We start from the raw sequence: 18,089 nt of genomic DNA on the forward strand, positions 1-18,089 counted from the left end.
TTCCAGACTGCAGCGCCTAGAACCGCACGGCCACTCCGGCCGGCGAAGTTATTAGTGTAGTGGACGTTGAGGTATACGCTGTGTACGTTGGTTGTACAAACAATTCATGCTGAAGCCAATGCGATTTATAATGATGCGTGGTGTGGCAGTTAGCACCTTCCGGTCCCGCCAGCAACACAGCCTGAACGGTGGGTTTCCCCGATGTACCATACGTTGGGCTCAAAAGAGAGGGACCACAATTAAGATCCTTCCATCTAGACTGATCGCTGCCTCTTAACGGAAGGCGTACGTTCCTTGAAGAGGTAACTAGTTTTAAGCGAACTAAAAACTGGATGCAAGTACGTACGTATTGTGAATTTAGCAAACACCTCCCATCGCGTATGCAAAGGCGTCTGTCTCTCTGCACGCCAGAGCCTCTAAAACGAACCGGGAAAACTTCCTCTCTGGCCGCGAGTCAGGCAACTCCAGACAAAGAAACTGGTACAGGTATGCGTATTCAAATACAGAGATAAACAAACAGACATAATATGGCGCTGCGGTCGGCAGCAAGTGTCTAACGCAGTTGTTAGATCGGTTAACGCTGCTACAATTGCAGACTATCAAGATTTAAGTGAGTTTGAACGTGGTATTATAGTCGGCGCCCAAGCGACGGGGCACAGCATCTGCGAAGTAGCGATGAAGTGGAGATTCTCCCGTACGACCATTTTACGAGAGTACCGCGAATATCAGGAATCCGGTAAAACGTCAGACCTCGACATCACTGCGGCCGGAAAAAGATCCTGCAAGAACGGGACCAACGACGACTGAAGAGAATTATCCAACGTGGCAGAAGTGCAACCCTTCCGCAAATTGCTGCAGATTTCTGTAGTGGGTCATCTCCTAAATAATCTTATAAACTTTGCTAACATCAACTCAATTTTGTTTTCAGACGAGTCGGCTGACCTGTGACATACCGCGCTTTGAGGTCTACATCGAAATTTTGTTTCGTTCCGACGGCACCTCAGCTTTTGCTCTTCGACATTTTCTGTCGAAAAAATTTCCCTTTGTAGAGGATATATCAATAAACATTTTGACCAAATTTGACACTGATATCTATAACAAATCCCGAGAAAAAAGTTCTCAAGGTACATGCTTTTTATCGGGCCAAAGGTAGTAAACCTCCCCTTAACAGAAAAAGCTAAAGTGATCAGAATCCTCTCCAGAGGCTGTAGCAGCACTACAGAGGGTGTTTGGGGAGGAAAGGTCAATATTTTACACAGTGATAGTATATGTAATTTTGAACAAAAAATGTTATATCGATATAGGTCCGCAAACGCATCGTTATGGAGTTACGGGTATTGAAAGGAAATTTAATTCTGCAAAACTGATGTGCACAATGTGAACGTATACGCAATACAACTGGACCGTAACGCGCTTTTCTTGAAAACAATGTAACAGAGAAATACAGTTATGTTACACATTTTTACATACTGTTTACTTACTTTTGCATTTAGTACATAAAGCATTACAACATGCGTGTTACATGTTGACAAAGACGTACCACGTCTTTTACAAACGGCTTTAACACTTATCGTAAAGATGTTGTACAGTTCACAGAACAGGTTCGAATATCCCACCATGAACGTAAATGCACTTCTGCAGTCTAGCGAAAACGTGTTGTGTTGCTTGTTCAGTTGCCTGTGGTTGGTTCCTAATCAATTCAGCAGCGTCTATAATGCAACGAAGCAGTTCATCTCGCGCATTTACCTTCACTTTGTGCCTCTGATTTCATCCAACCCCATAAACAAGTGATCTTGGAGGCCAGTTAACAGCACCGCCACAGCCAATCCAGCGGCTAGGGTAGGTGCCGTTGAGTCGGTCCCTCACACGTAAGGTAACATGTGGAGGGGCGCGGTCATGTTGAAAGTACATTCCAGTTGACTTGACTAAAGAACCGTCTTCCAATAGTTCCACAAATCAATTTTCCAAAAAACGCAGGTACTCTTCCGTCAATCGCGGACTGATAATAAATGGGACTATCAAAAGGTTACCGATCATGCCGCACCAAGTATTCATGGCAAAACGAACTTGGACATTGTTACCCACTGAAGCGTGTGTATTTCCCGTGATCATCGATGATTACTGCGTGTGTTGTTTATTCCATGTCGTAAAAACTGAACTTCGTCAGTGAATGGTATGTATGGAAACAAATGACTATTCTCAGTTACTGACTGACGGAACTGAAGTCGTTGGCCACTATCGCAATCGTGGAGATTTTGGAGACGCTTGATGTGAAGTGGACACAGGTTTTCCGCATGTAATGTTTCCCATACACGTGTCTGTGGGACATCCACACGCAGCGATATTCTTTGTATGCTCGTATCGCGACTTCGCTCAACACTTATAATAATTTCTACATGTTCTTGGATAGTTCGTCGACGTCCACGCTCAGGCGAAAAATGTCTCCTTGTAAGAGAGCCTGTTGCACGCAAAGTGCTAAACACCCTGCGATCAGGTAATCGTCGAGTCTGAAAGCGCCTGTGGTCTTCTTCTCTTGCAGCGGTAGCACTATCGCCGCAGAAGCCATAAACATACACCGTATCTGCGTATTCCCCATTACTGTAGACATGTGGCATTGTTAGCAGCGCTTGTACGCACACAGTTAACACCACACACTACACAGCTAACCGATCCGTCCCCGGTACACTACACAATGCGGCTTTTCGTGCTATGTTGCATTACGTAAACATGGCATGTACCCGTGCATTGTTTGCATCACGTTGTGCACATTAATTTTCCAAAATTGAAGTCCCTTTCAATACCCATACCACCCAAACGAAGCATTTGGTGACCCATGTTCATATAACATTTTCTGTTCAGAATTACTTATACTATCACTGTGTAAAATATTGACCTTTCCTCCCCAAACACCCGGTATACATTAATATGTTCACCAGTTTTGCTTGCAGCTACCAAAAATCACCATCAAATGAGGGCAATGTGTGCCAGACTGACAGAACTACACAGGCAACAAACGCTGCTGCATCATGAACTTAGTAGCGCATTCTTGTGGCAGTCTCTTCCCAATTCCATTCACAAAGTAACACTGCCCATCTGAAAGGCAGTTTCCAGTGCTAAACTTCAAGGACAACGACGAAAAGAGAACTGAAACTTTGCTTTGCACATCTGCAGCGCAGCGAAGCATCCAGTCAGCGGTGTAGGGTCACTTGATTGCCTGGTATCAATCCTGGGCTGCCCATAATACTTCAAAGCGACCTGCGTGCCCTTTTAAGGGGCTCACAGGTATGTTGTCCAGTGAGCGTGTTTACAGACAATCAGCAGATCGTGTACGATCGGAGTTCTCTCCTTACTAACCTTACCTGGTGTAACACTCCGTTATTATTCCACGAGGGGTGCTCAGTAATTAATGCACATATTTCCTTTCTAAAAGCAGCTTGGTTTTATTCAGGATTCCAATACACCACATTATTCCCCTCTCTTTTCGCTATAAAAACCTTATTGTTCAACACAATCTCATCTCAATGGGACGGCATTGCTCCACATCGACATTTGTTTCAATACGAATGCACTAATACCGCCAACTCCTACGGGAATCAGCATTTACGAGTAGAGATTTTAATGGAGGAGGGACGCTGCATTGCGATGAGCTGAAACACTGTGGTGGAAGCATACGTATCCGGATGGTCAAAGCGGTGAAGGCAACCGCTCATGACAGGTGGTATATCCGCGTTCGATTCCCGGTCCGCCACAAATTTTCAATTTTCGCCACTGCGTTACCCGCAATATCCTGCGCTGCTAGCCATATCGACTTCCCACCCATCCTTTCCCTTTCCTTCCCTTGCCTACATTTCATGTTTACATTCGTCACTTGCTAACCATCTTTGACGCTGATACAAGCACCTCTAGAAGGTATGATACGAGGATTGTCCAGAAAGTAAGTATCGATCGGTCGCTAAATGGAAACCACAGAGAAAATCAGAAACATTTTATTTGCAAGAGTTAGCTACACTTTCCAGATACTTCTCTCCATAGTCGCCACTCCGACTCAGACATTTATCAGAGCGTTATACCAGATTTCCATCGTCACAGAAGGCAGCCGCCTGTGCTTTCCGATAATTCTCTACGCTGGTCTATAGATCGTAGTCTGTGCCCAAGTGTTGTCTTCGTATCCAGCGTTTTATGTGAACAGAAATGATACTCAGGACGAGCCAATTAGGGCTGTGTTGTGAGTGATGGAACAGTTCCCACCGAGAAAAGGCTGCCCCTGCAGAGTACGACCGAGAATTGCCATGAAGACGGAAGTGCGTGGCAGTTGTGTTAGGTGGGCTGCATTCATTAAGGCGAAATCTCTCAGCGGGCCCTCCTACTTGGCGGGAGGCGTCGTTGTTGTAGGCACCTTCACTCGCTCACAGTGAGCTCACAACTGAAAAGAGCGTCTTGATACGCTCTCCCGTCATTCTACAAACCCTTCCCAACACATCTGTGCAAAGCGTCATCGGATTTTTACTGTGGTCTCCATTTCGCGACCGATCAGAACTTACTTTCTGGACAAACCTCGCACATTGAAACCAGCCATTCTCATTGGGTGAGACACTCCTACCTATTTAAGAACTGTTTGTAATGCATGTGTTTTATGTATATTGATAAAATACCTACTTGTTTTTTTTATGACTTTGCAACAACGCACGTTTACAAACGGTTCTCTGTGGCTGATTGTTGTTGACGTTATGCAGGAGGCATTGGGTGGAGCTTTCGGTATAGGACCAGGAGCGACTGAGCTCCAGTAAGCAGGTTCCACGTGCCTTCAGAGCGGCCTGCTCCACACCACCCAGTCCTGCTGTCACCAAGCGTATACCAGCAACTGACTTTATGCTATTTTACTTATATGAGTGCAGTAACCCCTCAACCACTAACGATATGTAATACTCTTGTTTACAGAGCAAAAAAAAAAAAAAGGTCTCGTGATGCTGCTGTAAAAGGAGGAGAACGATCAGCAAACGAATTATATACAATATTCATACAATCAAGACTGTTTTACTGAAATATTTTCAATACAATTTTACCGAGCGCTCTTTAGCTTACTTCGAATATTATAAGAAAAGCTCTCTGTTACGTACGCTCGAAGACAAATAAATGACGCATCACGAAGGAATTGTCCGAATGGGCGGGAAATCAGTAGATTCGATGTACATGTACTGACAAATGAATGATTACAGTCACCGAAAAACTGGATGACTGATTCAAGAGAAAGAGCTTCTCAAAGTGAGCAATGTAATAATGTGTTGGTCCCTGCAGGCAGTTATTCGGCTTGTCGTCGTCTGGCACAGTTGTTCCATGTCCTCCTGAGTGAGGTCGTGCCAAATTCTGTCCAGCTGGCGGACTGGGTCGTCGAAATCCCGAGCTCGGAGGAGCGCCGTGCCCCCGAACCTACGAACGTTCTCAATTGGGGAAAGATTCAGCGACCTTGCGTGCCAAGGCAGGGTTTGGCAAGCCGCAGACAACCAGCAGAAACTCTTGCTGTATGCGGACGGCCGTTATCTTGCTGAAATCTAAGCCCAGGATGGCCTGCCGTTAAGGGCAACAAAACGGAGCAGGGAGCATCTTGACGTACTGCTGCGAGAATTTCTACTTGTTTCCGTGTTGGCCAAACCCTACCTTAGCCAGGATCGTCGCTGGATCTCTTCCCAACTGGCAATGTTTGGAGCATTATGGGCAAAAATCTGCAAACACTTCAGGATATAACGCGCCAACTGGACAAAATTTGGCGCGATATCCGTCAGGAGGACAACGAACAACTTCATTAATCAACGCTAAGTTGAATAGCTGCTTCCGTAAGGGCCTGAGGTGCACCAGCGCCTTATTGACTAGCTTTTGTCAAGCGCTCTCTCTCTCTCTCTCTCTCTCTGCAATTAATCACCCAATTTTTTCTGCAATTGCAATCATTTAATTGCCTGTACATGTACATTATACCTACCAGTTACCGTCCCACTGGGATAATTCCTTGGTGGCGCATCTTTTTTTTTTTGTCATAAAGGGTACACCGTCTTGTTTTAAACTTCTTCTCACATTTATTACTAAATTAATCTGCCTTAAAATGTAGAGTGGGGATGAGGGCTGGTGACTGACCTGTTGGAAGTGGAGGAGGCGGCGGTTGCGGCGGCGGTGGATGGCGGCGGCGGCGTGGGCGTCGGGGGCAGCGCCGCGTGCTGCTGCGGGGGCGGCGCCTTGCTGGAGGCGGCGGCGGCGGCGGCTGCGGCGGCGGCGAGCGCCGCGGGGCCCGGGGGCGGAGCGTGGTGCGCCGCGGAGATGAGCGGCCCTGCCGGCTGGTAGTAGCCTGCAACAAGGGCGGCGCCCGCAAGGCTCAGTCCACGGACCAACTTTACTCTCTCCATACCTACAGCAAACTATTAGCACAATAAGGAAACCGTCCTCTCGGAAAACGATGTATGCATCACAGAAGTATCTCGTATTTTGTAAATTGAAAGAGCATTAATACTGCGGAGATGGGCGGCCATGCCAACTGGTAATACAGTATAAACCCGCACAGCCCAATCCTTGATACAATTTCATTCTACTTGTGTACAACTTATGTCGTAAAGCAATAAGGAAACAGTCCCCTCTACAACTGATGCAAGTATTGTAGCTGATTCTAGTGTTCTTTAAAAATAGAGCTTCATTTTAAGTGTGGAAACACGCGGGACTGAAATTCCAAACAGCGGCGCACTAGATAACTTCCGGCACTGCACCGCCCATTACATCTAATGGAGTGATTCGAGATAAACGGTATTTTACTAAATTTTAATTTGTTGTAGACATGTAAGTTTTACAACAGTTTCATTTTGGCATAGAATTACATGACTCAAAAAGCCTAATTTCAAATGGAGATGAGGCAGCATGAAGTGTTTTTTGAACTATTAACTGTTTATTGCCACTCTTCAATTCTCTCGCACACACAGATATACAAACGCCATGTCACGTGACGGTTAGTGAGTTTAAATTCTGTCTCGAAATCTGAAAGAAAATCCAAACAGATTCTGTTTGTATGTGAAGCACACCACCAGCAAGACACAACGAATACTTCAAATGTGCGATGCCAATGGTAATATTATCTATGACAGCACCACTAAAGTCGAGTTATTAAACAAGGTTTTCCGAAATTCCTTCCCGAAGGAGACGAAGTAAATATTACAGAATCCGAATGAAGAACGAGTGCGAAAATCAGGAACTAGGAGGTTCTAAGAACCGTCTTCCAAGGAATCAAATGGTTCAAATGGCTCTGAGCACTATGGGACTTAACTTCTGTGGTCATCAGTCCCCTAGAACTTAGAACTCCTTAAACCAAACTAACCTAAGGACATCACACACATCCATGGCTGAGGTAGGATTCGAACCTGCTACTGTAGCGCCTAGAACCGCTCGGCCACCCCGGTCGGCGGGATCAGTAACTTTAATTAGTTTCAATTATTTATTTTTTTCTAACATAATAACGCAAAAATGCTACGCATCGGGCGAAGTGGTTGCACTGGAGACCTGTGTTATTCGCATGTGACAACGAATATTCCAAAATATTTTCTACATGTGGATTTCGAATTTCTTTCGGTTAAACGATCCAGTCGAAACTTTAAAAACTTTCTTCTTGTTAATTTTGAGAGTGAGCTGCACTTGGAATTTTGTTAGTTAACAATTACGGAGCATTAGACATGTGCTAAAGGCCGGCCGGTGTTGCCGTGCGGTTCTAGGCGCTTCAGTCTGGAACCGCGTGACCGCTACGGTCGCAGGTTCGAATCCTGCCTCGGGCATGGATGTGTGTGATGTCCTTACGTTAGTTAGGTTTAAGTAGTTCTAAGTTCTAGGGGACTGATGACCTCAGATGTTCAAGTCCCATAGTGCTCAGAGCCATTTGAACATGTGCTAAAGGAACTTAAATTATTTTGGGTGAATTGTCGAAAGTTTACGACAGCGTGTGATAGTGTCCAGTTTATTAAATCCTCTCGCAGGCGGTTATTAATGCACAAATGAGCACTTATTAATTGTGGTAAGTGGTACTTTATTTCTGAAATAAACTCCATCCGTTAAACTTCAAAACGCTGTGAGCAGTAAACATTACTTCACCGCAAATTCCTGCCCCCATGTATTAAACACGTGACTGAATTTCACAGGTTTAATGCGGTAGAGGCTTTGGTCGATCCCTATATGATAGGGTAAGGAATCCAAACACGAATAGCAGAGGAACTATAAACAGTATTTTTCTTGCTTTACTATACATTATTCATGCTGAGGCACGCAATGGCTCACGAGTTATTGAATTAACAATAACTTGGTGTACGTATTAAAATCCATGGAGAAGAAATAAAAACTTAGAGGTTCGCCGATGACATTGTAATTCTGTCAGAGACAGCAACTGATTTGAAAGAGCAGTTGAACGGAATGGGCAGTGTCATTAAAGGAGGGTATAAGATGAACATCAACAAAAGCAAAACGGGGATCATGGAGTGTAGTCGAATTACGTCGGGTGATGCTGAAGGAATTAGATTAGGAAATGAAGCACTTAAAGTAGTAAAGGAGTTTTGCTATTTGGGCAGCAAAATAACTGACGATGGTCGAAGTAGAGAGGATATAAAATCTAGACTGGCAATGGCAAGGAAAGCGTTTCTGAAGAAGAGAAATTTGTTAACATCGAGTATTGATTTAAGTGTCGTTTCTGAAAGTATTTGTATGGAGTGTAGCCATGTATGGAAGTGAAACATGGACGGTAAATAGTTCAGACAAGAAGAGAATAGAAGCTTTCGAAATGTGGTGCTACAGAAGAATGCTGAAGATTAGATGGGTAGATCACATAACTAATGAAGAGGTATTGAATAGAATTGGGGAGAAAAGGAGTCTGTGGCACAACTTGACTAGAAGAAGGAATCGGTTGGTGGAACATGTTCTGAGGCATCAATGGATCACCAATTTAGTACTGGAGGGCAGCGTGGAGGGTAAAAATCGTAGAGGGAGACCAAGAGATGAATACACTAAGCAGATTCAGAAGGATGTAGGCTGCAGTAGGTACTGGGAGGTGAAGAGGCTTGCACAGGATATAGTAGCATGGAGAGCTGCATCAAACCAGTCTCAGGACTGAAGACCACAACAACTAATGTAATTTCAAACAAAACACGATTTGAAGTTAATATGATTATAATATACGTGTATTTCGTGAACTTTTATTGAGTCTCCAATGTTATTTGGTGGTTTGCTAATTTTCATTATCACAACAAATATATTTATAGCCATCGACAAGTACGCGACCAGACCAAACACGCAAGCTTTCTCCTCAAAATGTATGCCTGTCGTGATTTCCGAATTTCTTACAACTGCCATCGTGTAATGTACCGGGAACTGACTTGCACGTGGACGCTGCGATCTGCAGACATTGGGGATGAGGGACTGACTTGGAAAGCCCAGGTTAAACATCGATAAATAAAGGTGTGAATAACTTTATTCAAAGACACGGTGAGTTACAGTACGGCAGAATATGAGGGTAGTGAACGATTAGTCGTCGGATGTACTTTCGACATTACAAGTAGCAGGCGATGCTTCTCATGCAGACACGGAAAACATAAATTAAAATGGCATCTACTACATCGAATGAACGCAGTTTTCGCGCATGCACAAGGTAAGGAAAAACACACCCCGTTGATATTTTGTAGTAAATTTTTTCTTCCTTCCAACAGTTTGGATGGAAACCACGCTTAACGACACATTTTCATAAATACCAGTGTCGAAAATTAGTGATGTACGATTGAAAGTACGAGGTGAGTCAAATGAAAACCTTCAATATTTTTTAAGTATTATTACTGTGCAGAAGTGGTACAAAGCTATATCACTTTTCAACGTAATCTCCCCCACTCGCAATGCAAGTCCTCCAGCGCTTACAAAGTGTACCTCTTCATCAGAACGGAACTTCTTTCCTCCCACTGCGTCTTCGAGTGGTCCAAACATATGGAAATCACTTGGGGCAAGGTCTGGTGAGTATGGTGGATGAAGGAGACACTAAAAATGTAGGTCTGTGATAGTTGCAGTGTGGGATCTTGCACTGTCATGTTGTGAAAGGACACTTGCTGACAGCAATCCACGTCGCTTTGATTTGATTGCAGGCCGCAGATAATTTTTTAGGAGATCTGTGTATGATGCACTGGTGACAGTGGTCCCTCTAGGTATGTAATGTTCCAAAATGACACCTTTTTCGTCCCAAAAGAGAGTCAGCATAACCTTCCCTGCTGATGGTTCTATTCGAAACTTCTTTGGTTTTGGTGATGAGGAATGGCACCATTCCTTGCTCGCTCTCTTCGTTTCCGGTTGGTTGAACTGAACACAGTTTCATTCCCATTAACGATTCTTGCAAAGAAGCCATCATCTTCTAGTTCAAAGCGCCGAAGAAATGCTTTACAAGCATCTACACGTCGTTCTCTCATTTCAGGAGTCAGCTGCTGTGGCACCGATCTTGCAGACACTTCGTGAAACTAGAGCACATCATGCACAATGTGGTGTGCTGACCCTTAATTAATCTGCAAACATGCTGCAATGACATTCATTGTCAATCGGCGGTTATCCTTCACTATGGCTTCAACTGCTGCAATGTTCTGTGGAGTCACAACTCGTGGTGCCTAACCTGGAGGAGGAGCACCTTCCACTGAAGCCACACCATTTGCGAACTTCCTATTCCATTCGTAGACTTGCTGCTGTGACAAATATGCATCGCCGTACTGAACCTTCATTCGTCGGTGAATTTCAATAGGTTTCGCACCTTCATTACGCAGAAACCGAATAACAGAACGCTGTTCTTCCCTGGTGCAAGTCGCAAGTGGGGCGGCCATATTTATCCTGATACTGCGTCGGTGAGTGCACTATGCTGCCACCTACAGGCCATTCTGCACGCTGTTTGTAGTACGCTTACCAACTTACAGGGTAACGGCGCGAAATTTAGATTTGTTATTACAAATTTAAGGTTTTCCTCTGACTGACCCTCGTATTTTAACAGCATTTTCACCACAAGCAATTTCTCGTTCGTTGTCGGTGAAATATGAACAAATCTGAAAGCTCTTGATAAAGATTTTAACATGCCTATAAAAATAAAGGTCGCATAATATTTGTTGTAATAATACAAATTAGTAAACTGCGAAATAACATTGGAAATTCAATAAAAGTTCATTGAAATACAAGTGCCTTTTCATCATTTTACCTTCCAAATGTAATACACGTATGAAATAACATGACTAGTGCAGAAAACAATATAAATTTAAATTTAAAAAACACGAGCGGAACGCGATCCAGCGACCCACCGATTACAGAGCTTGAACGCTATCCAGAAGGTGCTCAGGGTCGCAACGCACCGGTACATGCTACGCGTAAAACTTCTCTTGCTATTTTTCGAAATCGCCTAAGTAGTACGTCTTTCTAACTGCGCATTATGCTGTTCTAATGGACTATTAAAAGTGAACAGGTATTTGACGTAAACCTGCGATCGCGGCTCTCTTTGTCAGACTGACGTAGGAGACCGCCTGACCTGCCTCTTTACTTGGAACTGGTCGCGTGACTCGACACCTGGGATTCGGCGTTGGGGGTGCTGTTGACACGACAGCTCGCATTATGCAACTCCCACTCGCGGCTACCCCGAACACAGTGCTCTGAGCTACAAAGCATCGGTGACCCGGTCTCATTGCATGCGGGTTTTGACACTCGTTCGTTACTCCACTGGAGAGGGCAAAGTCCCATGCGACTATAGCTGTAACGACCGAGAGTGAATGGGAACACCTCCAGTGTCGTTTTGCTGTCCTACTTCTGCCGTGCAGGATTTAGACCAGTGAACCTCGCTGCCCAGTCCGTGTGATGGATACCTGCACCTGTGGCAGATTAATCCATCATAGTAGGTCGATGTAAACAGACATTCTCGCCCATGAAAATGAATTCTGGACCACGTCTGCCTGTAAAAAGGTCATACGAATATGAAGGCTGCAAACTCAACTAAATACTTAGGGATTACAATTATAAATACCCTAAATTGGAACGATCGCATAGATAATATTGTGGGAAGAGCAGACCAAAGACTGCCATTCATTGTCAGAACACTTACAAGGTGCAACAGGTCTACTAAAGAGACTGCTGACACCACGCTTGTCCGCCCTATTCTGGAGTATTGCTGTGCGGTGTGGGATCCGCATGAGATGAGACTGACGGATGACATCGAAAAAGTACAAAGAAGGGCAGCTCGTTTCGTATTACGGCGAAGTACGGGAGATAGTGCCACAGACATGATACGGTGGAGTGTCAGTTACTAAAACAAGGGCGTTTTCGTTGCAACGGGGTCTTCTCATGAAATTTAAATCACCCTTTCCTCCTCCGATTGCGAAAATATTCTGTTGACACCAACCAACATAGGGAGAAATGATCAACACGGTAAAATAAATCAGGGCTCGCACAGAAAAATTTAGGTGCTAGTTTTTTCCGCGCGCCGTTCGAGAGACAGCTTGTAGGTGGTTCGTTGAAGCTTTTGCCAGGCTCCTTATTGTGAATAGCACAGTAATGACGTAATGCAAAGACATCATGTCATCTGTCGACCTTGAAAGGGAGTTCGACGCCGCAAATGGTGCAACATATCTGGATAATTTGTAAGGTATAGAGAAAGACCCATGATGTACGATATTACAATAATCAACAAGTAAAAACAATTTTTTGACGACATCATATTCGCCGTTGACTGTAGAAACGATTTATTTCACAATTCCAGTTTCGGCCATCGGGCCATTTTCAAGTGGTACAGCAAAATGTTTGCTGCAGCACACGTCAGGATTTAAAAACCTCCGACATGTATGCATTTCATACAATAAAGATACAGTGAAAAGCCTAGTTTTGACGACGATATGCATACATGTCAGAGGATTTTAAAGCCTCCCGTGTGCTGAACCAAAAATGGTTCAAATGGCTCTGAGCACTATGGGACTTAACTGCTATAGTCATCAGTCCCCTAGAACTTACAACTACTTAAACCTATTTAACCTAAGGACATCACACACGTCCATGCCCGAGGCAGGATTCGAACCTGCGACCGTAGCAGTCGCAAGTCTCCGGACTGTAGCGCCTAGAACCGCTCGGCCACTCCGGACGGCTGTGCTGGACCAAAATCTTTTGCAGTACCACTTGAAAATGGCCCGAAGGCCGAAACTGCAACTGTGAAATACAGAATTTCTACAGTCAACGGCGTATACGTTGTGGTTCAAAAAATTTTACAGGACTGTGAACATCGAAGGGAAAGTTAATCAGCTGAAAATGAGACCTTAGATCGACAACGAAGTGGTCGTATTAGAAAGGTTCATACTGTACATCGGAACTACAGTGGAGGACATAAAACAAAGGTCCAACAGAATGAGTACAATTCAAGATAAAAGGAAATCAACGATGAGATTCTCCGACGACATTGCCTATCCTGGTGAAAGCAAACTGCAGCATCTGTCGAATCGAATGGTCTAAAGAGCACCCACCATCGGTAGAGAGGAAACCGAGCCAGGATGAAAGTAATGAGAAGCACAAAATAACATTATAGATAAACTTAAAATCAAAATTGATAACCACGAAGCAGACGACCTTAAGTAACTGCAACTCTGCAAGCAAAATATCACGTCAGACATTGCCAAGAGGACATAAACAGCTGAATAACACAGGCGAAGAGAGCATTACTGGGCAAAAGAAGTCTACTTTTATCAAACATCAGATTTAATTCGACGAAGAAATTACTGACAATGTTCGTTTCGAACATGTCAGAAAACCGTAAAATAAGAGAATCGTAGCGTTGGAGATGTTGTGCTCTGAAACGGCGTTGAAAATAATGGAATGAGGTGGTTCAGCTAACAACCGGTGATGATAGGCCATCTGTTAAGACATCAGGGAATAACTTCTATGGTAGCAAAGGGAGCTGTAGAGGGTAAAAGGTGTAGGAGAAGCACAGGCTGGAACACATCCACCAATATCTGAGGAGGTAGGGTGTAGAGGCTACTGTGATTTGGAGATGTTGATACAGGGTAAAAAGTGGCAGCGTGCCGCTCTGTGAGAATCTCCTTCTGGAGTCTCTAACATGGCGACCAGCTCAACAGTAAGTATGTTGAACGCGACGCTACACTACAAGGGGTTTGTTTAGTTACAGTTTTATTATGTGACAAGGATTTTAGTTTTTGTTTACTAATTTAGGATCATCTGGTCATGATCTCATAGATCGAAAGGCTATTTACAATCTGTACACAAAACAGATGGGGAGGCATGAGGGACGTGAAAGGGAAGCAGTGGCTGTCTGATACATCGAAACAAGCCATAAAGTAATTGGGAAAATTATACAATCGAAGACTTTTTAGAACTCCACAAATATCTGGTCGGTATATACTTCAGTGTGGTTATGTCACGCTTTATCAGTATAAAACAGTGATTGTCACGGCTTTTCTCATTAAATGGAATCTTTACTAAAGCGATTTTCTCAGTATCACGTGAGGAGGCCGTCGATATTGATTCGGAACGGGTAACAGGTAGCGAATAAAACCCGATATCACCGAGCATGTCAGAAAGGAAAATATTGTTGTTATTGTGCTACCGAGCTGCCTTCCTGGCATTTGTTTTCATTTCTCGTGGAGCACCGACGGCTGGATAGTTCCTTGATGTCTGGAAGCCACCAACTCGGATGTTTGTATCAGTGATGTCTGTTTTTAGAAACGATATTACTGCCTACCGGACTTCCCTTGGGTAGCCCGCGTACGTGGTAAAAATATACAGTGAGGCCATGGGATTGCGATATGCACATATACAGATGGCTGTACTATCGCGTATACAAAGTATACAGGGATAGGGTATTGACGGAGCTATCTTTGTACTCAGACGATTCATGTCAAAAAGGTTTCCGGCGTGATGACGACGGGAAATAACAGACTTTGAACTTAGACGCTGAGGACATTCCATTTCGGAAATCCCTAGGGCAGTCAATTTTCCGACATCCACAGGGTCAAGAGGGTGCCGAGAATATTAGATTTCGGACATTACTTCTCACCACGGACAACGCAGCGGCCGACCGCCTTCCCTTAATGACCGAGAGCAGCGGAGTTGTCAGTGCTAACAGACAAGCACCACTGTGTGAAGTAACCACAAAAATCGGTGTGTGACGTAAGACGAACGTATCCGTTAGGATAGTGCGGCGTAATCTGGCGTTACTGGGCATTGGCAGCACACGATCGACCTGAGTGCCTTTGCTAACAGTACGACATCGCCCGCAGCGCCTCTCCTGGACTGGTGACCGTACCGATTGGATCCTATACGACTGGAAAATCGCTACCTGGTCAGAGGAAGCCCGATTTCGGTAGGTAAGAGCTGATGGTAGGGTTCCTGTGTGGCGCAGACCCCACGAAGCCATGAACCCAAGTTGTCAACGATGTACTGTGCAACTTGGTGGCGGCTCTATAATGATGTGGGGTGTGTTTACATTGAATGGTCTGGGTCCTCTGGTCCAGACGAACCGATCATTATTCTGTCTACACAAATGATCTTTTGGATAGGGTGGATAGCAATGTGCGGCTGTTTGTGATGATGCTGTGGTGTACGGGAAGGTATCGTCATTGAGTGACTGTAGGAGGATACAAGATGACCTGGACAGGATTTATGATTGGTGTAAAGAATGGCAGCCAACTCTAAATATAGATAAATGTAAATTAATGCAGATGAATAGGAAAAAGAATCCCGTAATGTTTGAATACTCCATTAGTGGTGTAGCGCTTGACACAGTCACGTCGATTAAGTAGTTGGGTGTAACATTGCAGAGTGATATGAAGCGGGACAAGCATGTAATGGCAGTTGTGGGGAAGGCGGATAGTCGTCTTCGGTTCATTGGTAGAATTTTGGGAAGATGTGGTTCATCTGTAAAGGAGACCGCTTATAAAACACTAATAAGACCTATTCTTGAGTACTGCTAGACTTTTTTGGATCCCTATCAGGTCGGATTGAGGAAGGACATAGAAGCAAATCAGAGGCGGGCTGCTAGATTTGATACTGGTAGGTTTGATCATCAAGGGAGTGTTACGGAAATGCTCCAGGAACTCGGGTGGGAGTCTCCAGAGGAAAGGAGGCGTTCTTTTCGTGAATCGCTACTGAGGAAATTTAGAGAACCAGCATTTGAGGCTGACTGCAGTACAATTTTACTGCCGCCAACTTACATTTCGCGGAAAGACCACAGAGATAAGAGAGATTAGGGCTCGTACAGAGGCATGTAGGCAGTTATGTTTCCCTCGTTCTGTTTGGGAGTGGAACAGGAAGATAAGTTGCTAGTTGTGGTACGAGGTACCCTCCGCCACGCTCCGTATGGTGGATTGCGGAGTATGTATGTAGATGTAGATACCTGGAGACAGTGCACCATCTCACCGGGCCACAATTGTTCGCGACTGGTTTGACGTTCTGGACAATTTGAGAGAATGCTTTGGCCACCCATTTCGCCCGACGTCAATCCCATCGAACATGTGTGGAACACTAATCGACAGGTAAGACCGTGCACAAAATTATGCACCGGCTATACAGGCAGCGTGACTCAATATTTCTGCTGGGGATTGCAACAGCTTCTTGCGTCCATACTACGTTGAGTCGCTGCACTACGGCGGGCAAAAGGAAGCCCGACACGATATTAGGTTGTATCTGACGATTTTTGTTACCTCAGTGTACATGGTACACATTAGTTAAGACGAAAACTGACTCGGAGTGACAGTACACGGTAATACGAGTTGCTACCCAAAAGTTCACGCAATGTATGTGCAGTTCGTGAAGTGCGGCTAGCACGACGGAACGCCGCCAGGTCATTCTTTTTAACCCTTTCAGACCCGAAATATTTCTGGAGGAAGAAAAATTTTTCTTTATGTGGTAGTGGTCTTAGGTGATTTTTTAATGATTTTAGGAGCAAGATTTATACAAAAATATGTACCCGTTTCCAACATGTACTTTTGTTCACTTGGCTTCACTTTGAGGACTAAAATAACTAATTTTGAAATATTCTCTATTGTAATAAATAGTAAAATGATCATTAAATAATTTCCATGCAAAATAACAACAACAGTATTCAATTATACACTGGAATATAGCAAAACAAGTATTCTGCTACACTGACTTGCTGATATTTTTATAGTGATGCCCAACGGTTGGCAGCATCTGCACGCGATGAAAAGGTTGAACATTTACAAGTGTGTAGCTCATGTTCGCCTAGGGAAGAATTGCTTTTGTTGCACCTAACAGACTGTAAAAGTTAATGTACACAATTGTAGCCAGAGGGTCTGGAAAGGTTAAGTCAGTGCCTCAAGCGGCTTTGTGCTAGGTCATGGGTTCCAACCTCTCTGAGACCATTACCACCTAAGTGTAATCAGATGTTAGCCATCACACTATTCCAGTCCCTTCCTCCTCCCCACATCGTTATTAACAACGGCGTCTAACTAAACTTTAGAATGAAAAATATTTTTCTTTGAACTCACTCATTTTTTAAATGAGACAAGTGATATTTACACTGAAGAGCCACAGGAATATCTTGTAGGGCTCCCCCGAGCACGAAGAAGTGTCGCAACACGACGTTGCGTGGACTCGCCTAATGTCTGAAGTAGTGCTGGAGGGAACTGACACCATGAGTCCCGCAGGGCTGTTATAAATTCGTAAGAGTACGAGGGGTGGAGATCTCTTCTGAGCAGCACGTTGCAAGGCGTGCCAGATATGCTCAACAACGTTCATGTGTGGGGAGTTTGGTGGCCAGCGGAAGTGTCCGAACTCAGAGGAGTGATGCTGGAACCATTCTATAGCAATTCTGGACGTGTGGGGTGTCGCATTGTCCTACTGGAATTGTCCAAGGCCGTCGGAATGCACAATCAACATTGCATGCAGGTGATCAGATAGGATGCTTACGTATGTGTCACCTATGAGAGTCGTATCTAGACGTATCTGGATCCTATATACTCCAACTGCACACACCCCACACCATATAGAGCCTCTACCAGCTTGACATGCAGGGTTCCTAGATTCGATGTCTCGAGACTCTACTGCTGCTACTACTATTA

General features: G+C 44.4%; 1 protein-coding gene across 1 annotated transcript in view; it reads right to left on the bottom strand.

The window, feature by feature from the left end:
- The window catches only part of LOC126291576 (basic proline-rich protein-like), a 297,308-nt gene that overhangs the window by 135,959 nt on the left and 143,260 nt on the right, over positions 1-18,089 (bottom strand). The window contains exon 2 of the mRNA XM_049985111.1: positions 6,127-6,334. Coding sequence (XP_049841068.1) covers positions 6,127-6,334 — 208 coding nt within the window. The remainder of the gene's footprint in view (positions 1-6,126; positions 6,335-18,089) is intronic.

Source organism: Schistocerca gregaria, chromosome 9 (genome assembly GCF_023897955.1).
Source record: "Schistocerca gregaria isolate iqSchGreg1 chromosome 9, iqSchGreg1.2, whole genome shotgun sequence".
In the NCBI taxonomy this organism is placed as follows: Eukaryota; Metazoa; Arthropoda; class Insecta; order Orthoptera; family Acrididae; genus Schistocerca; species Schistocerca gregaria.